Below are 2,820 nucleotides of genomic sequence, written 5' to 3' on the forward strand. Positions count from 1 at the left end.
GCAGTTCAAAACCACCAGCCGCTCTGTGGAAGAAAGATGGGGCTCCCAACGGCCGGAAAGAGCTAGTCTCAGAAACTCACAGGGGCAGTTCCACCCTGTCCTATCAGGTCACTACGAGTCGGCATCGACTCGATGGCAGTGAGTTTGGATTTTGGATTACCTTCCCACTACGCTCCCTCACAAGGCTCCTGATATTTGGCCAGTGACTCCACCCTAGGTCTCAGCAGGGCCCACTATGCCGGTTTCTCAGGCCTTGACAAGCCTTTGTCTATTACACCAGATGGACCAGGACTAGGCCCCACCACATTGTCCTGAGTCCCAGTTGGAAAACCTCCCAAAGCCACCTCTCCTGACCCCACCTACTCCCTCCAGCATTCCCATCACCTATCTCTGTTACACCCCACCCACTTCTGCCTCCAGCCTTATTACACAGTGATTGCCTACAATTCCCTTATCTCGGAGCTTTCCTGGGTAGGAAGCTGATCTTGGGGATGACCACACAGTACCTAGCTACAAAAATGGGTCTTCTCTTGTCCCACGTGGTCCTGGTCCCTCAAAGAGACAAACCATGTGGCCAGTTGCAGGCTGGGTGACTCCAGGGCAAGTCACTTCACCCTTCTGCACCTCTTTTCTCTTGGGGATTGGCCTGTAAAGCATTTTGCACAGTGCCCAGCTAATATCCGTCATAAAGACTGCCGTTCTTAGACTGAAAATTACTACAGACTTGGACTAGCAGATCTGAAAGGGCCCTTGAAGATCAAGTCCAACCCTCATCTTGTACAGGCCAAGGAAGAAGACTCTCCCCAGGTCACAGCGCATGATGACAGAGCAGGGTCTGAGTTCCAGGGGCAGCTGTGGTATTCAGAGCAGGGGACCTGGAAGTCTCCAGTTGTGAGAGGGAAGCCCTGGGCCCTGAACTGGACGTGAATTAGAGTCCTAACTTGCCTGCCATGACCCAGAGGGAGTCATCTCCCTTTCACAGGCAAATGCTTCTGGAAGCACCTCACAGTACACATTCTCCCCGTGGTTTTCTGAAGACCTGCCAATCTCTGCCGCCTGCCTCTCCCCTTTCAGATCACTGGACACACTTTTCTGGAACTCTTTGGAGCCCTGGTGGCACAACAGGCTGTTAACCGCAAGGGCGTCAGTCTGAGACCACCAGCCGCTCCTAAGAAGAGGAGATGTTCGACCCCCATAATAATATCAGTCTTGGGACCCAGAGGAAGGGTCTTCTCTGTCCTACAGGGTCACTATGAATCAGAATCGACTCGATGTCAGTGAAATGGCTTTACTGTCTGTCATCCTGGCTGAGCAGGGACTGTGTCCCCCTTACAGTGATGGGCACAGAACAACAACTCCATAAAAGCTTGCAGGGTATGTGCACTCAAACCAAACCCCCTGCCAGGAAGCTCACAGTGACTCACAGCAATCCCGTACTGGCTTCTCGAGACTGAAAAGATTCATGGGAGAGACAGCACCATCTTTCTCCCAAGGAGCGACTGGTAGGCTTGAACCAGACCTTGTGGTTAGCAGCTCAATGCTTCATCCACGATTGACTAACAAGCTGCCTATTATATGCCAGGAAGCCCCACTCTGCTCTCTTCACAACGTACCAGGCACCAGGCAGCACTGGGCTCTGTGCGGTCTACTGATCGCCTCACCACTGAGGGAGGGGCAGCCACTGAGTCTACCTACAGCTGAGAACAAACCGACCTTCAGAAAGGACGGGTCACCTGCCCAAACTCATATAGCTAGAGACTTTCGATTTGAACCCAGGGCCACCTAACTCAAGCATGGTCTCTCCCCAGCCCGGCCGGGCCCTGGCTGCTGGCCCACCACTCACACTGGTAACACTCGGCCCGGCCGCTCTGCAGCACGATGGCTAGGACCAGCGTCAGCTGTGGCGTCGTCTCCAGGAAGGTCTCAAAGAGCCGCAGCATGCTGATGTCCATGGAGAGGAAGTCGGCGTAGGCCAGGTCAAACTCGGTGGGCACCTCCTGCCGCCACACCAACAGCCCCTGCCGGAGGCCCTGTACACACCTAGAAGCCAAACAATACAGAGGTCTACAATGGGAACGCCGGTGAGGTATCCACACCTTAATCAAGCACCTGAGATTTCGGAGGCAGCATCTGTCCAAGGACAAAGTGGAGAAGAGTTAGGGGAAGAGGAGGCGTGGAGGTGGGAGACACAGGGAGGGGTGGATGAACGGTTTATGTACATGAATTGTTGGCTGGAGAAATAATCTGTTCTGGAAAACTTCACCCGATTTTAATAAAGCGTTTAAAACGAAAGTGTGTCCAAGCTGGGGAGGGGGAAGGGCCAGAGTGCGATCTAGATGGGAAGCAGAGATTTTATTTATGCACAAGTATGAAAAAATATCAATAGATACTCATTCAGCCTACAGTGGGAGCCCAGAAACTGCCTTTGAAATAAGCCTCCCTGATGAGGATGATGTTGATGATGATGCCAATGCCAATGTCAGTGGTGAGCAAACCCACTGTGTGACAGAGGAGCCCTGCGGGCCCCAGGGCGTCACTGGTGCCTGAGCCCAGGCAGCAGAGGCCAGCCGACCAGCTGCCTGTGGGACTCAGGCTGGCAGGAATAGGAGGGAAAATGCCTGATGCTGTTCCATCTGTCCAGTACTGCACTTGCTGGGTCCTTTCCTTCCCGCCCATCTGGCCTTTTCGTCAGGCCTGTCTGGCTCCTTGTGAGGAGCCTGGCAGTGGGTGGTTATGTGTTGGGTTGTTAACTGCAAGGTCAGCAGTTCAAAACCGCCAGCCACTATGCAGGAGAAAGGCGGGAGCTTTCCATTCCTGTAA

The 2,820-nt window shown here is 53.6% G+C and overlaps 1 protein-coding gene across 1 annotated transcript in view; it reads right to left on the reverse strand.

The window, feature by feature from the left end:
- Nucleotides 1-1,787: 1,787 nt before the first annotated feature.
- Nucleotides 1,788-2,820, reverse strand: part of SMPDL3B (sphingomyelin phosphodiesterase acid like 3B) — a 38,328-nt gene continuing 37,295 nt past the window's right edge. Inside the window, exon 6 of the mRNA XM_004705325.2 lies at nucleotides 1,788-2,030. Coding sequence (XP_004705382.1) covers nucleotides 1,788-2,030 — 243 coding nt within the window. The remainder of the gene's footprint in view (nucleotides 2,031-2,820) is intronic.

Source organism: Echinops telfairi, unplaced genomic scaffold, assembly GCF_000313985.2.
Source record: "Echinops telfairi isolate 266 unplaced genomic scaffold, ASM31398v2 ScPeMD7_7457;HRSCAF=8495, whole genome shotgun sequence".
Classification (NCBI taxonomy): Eukaryota; Metazoa; Chordata; class Mammalia; order Afrosoricida; family Tenrecidae; genus Echinops; species Echinops telfairi.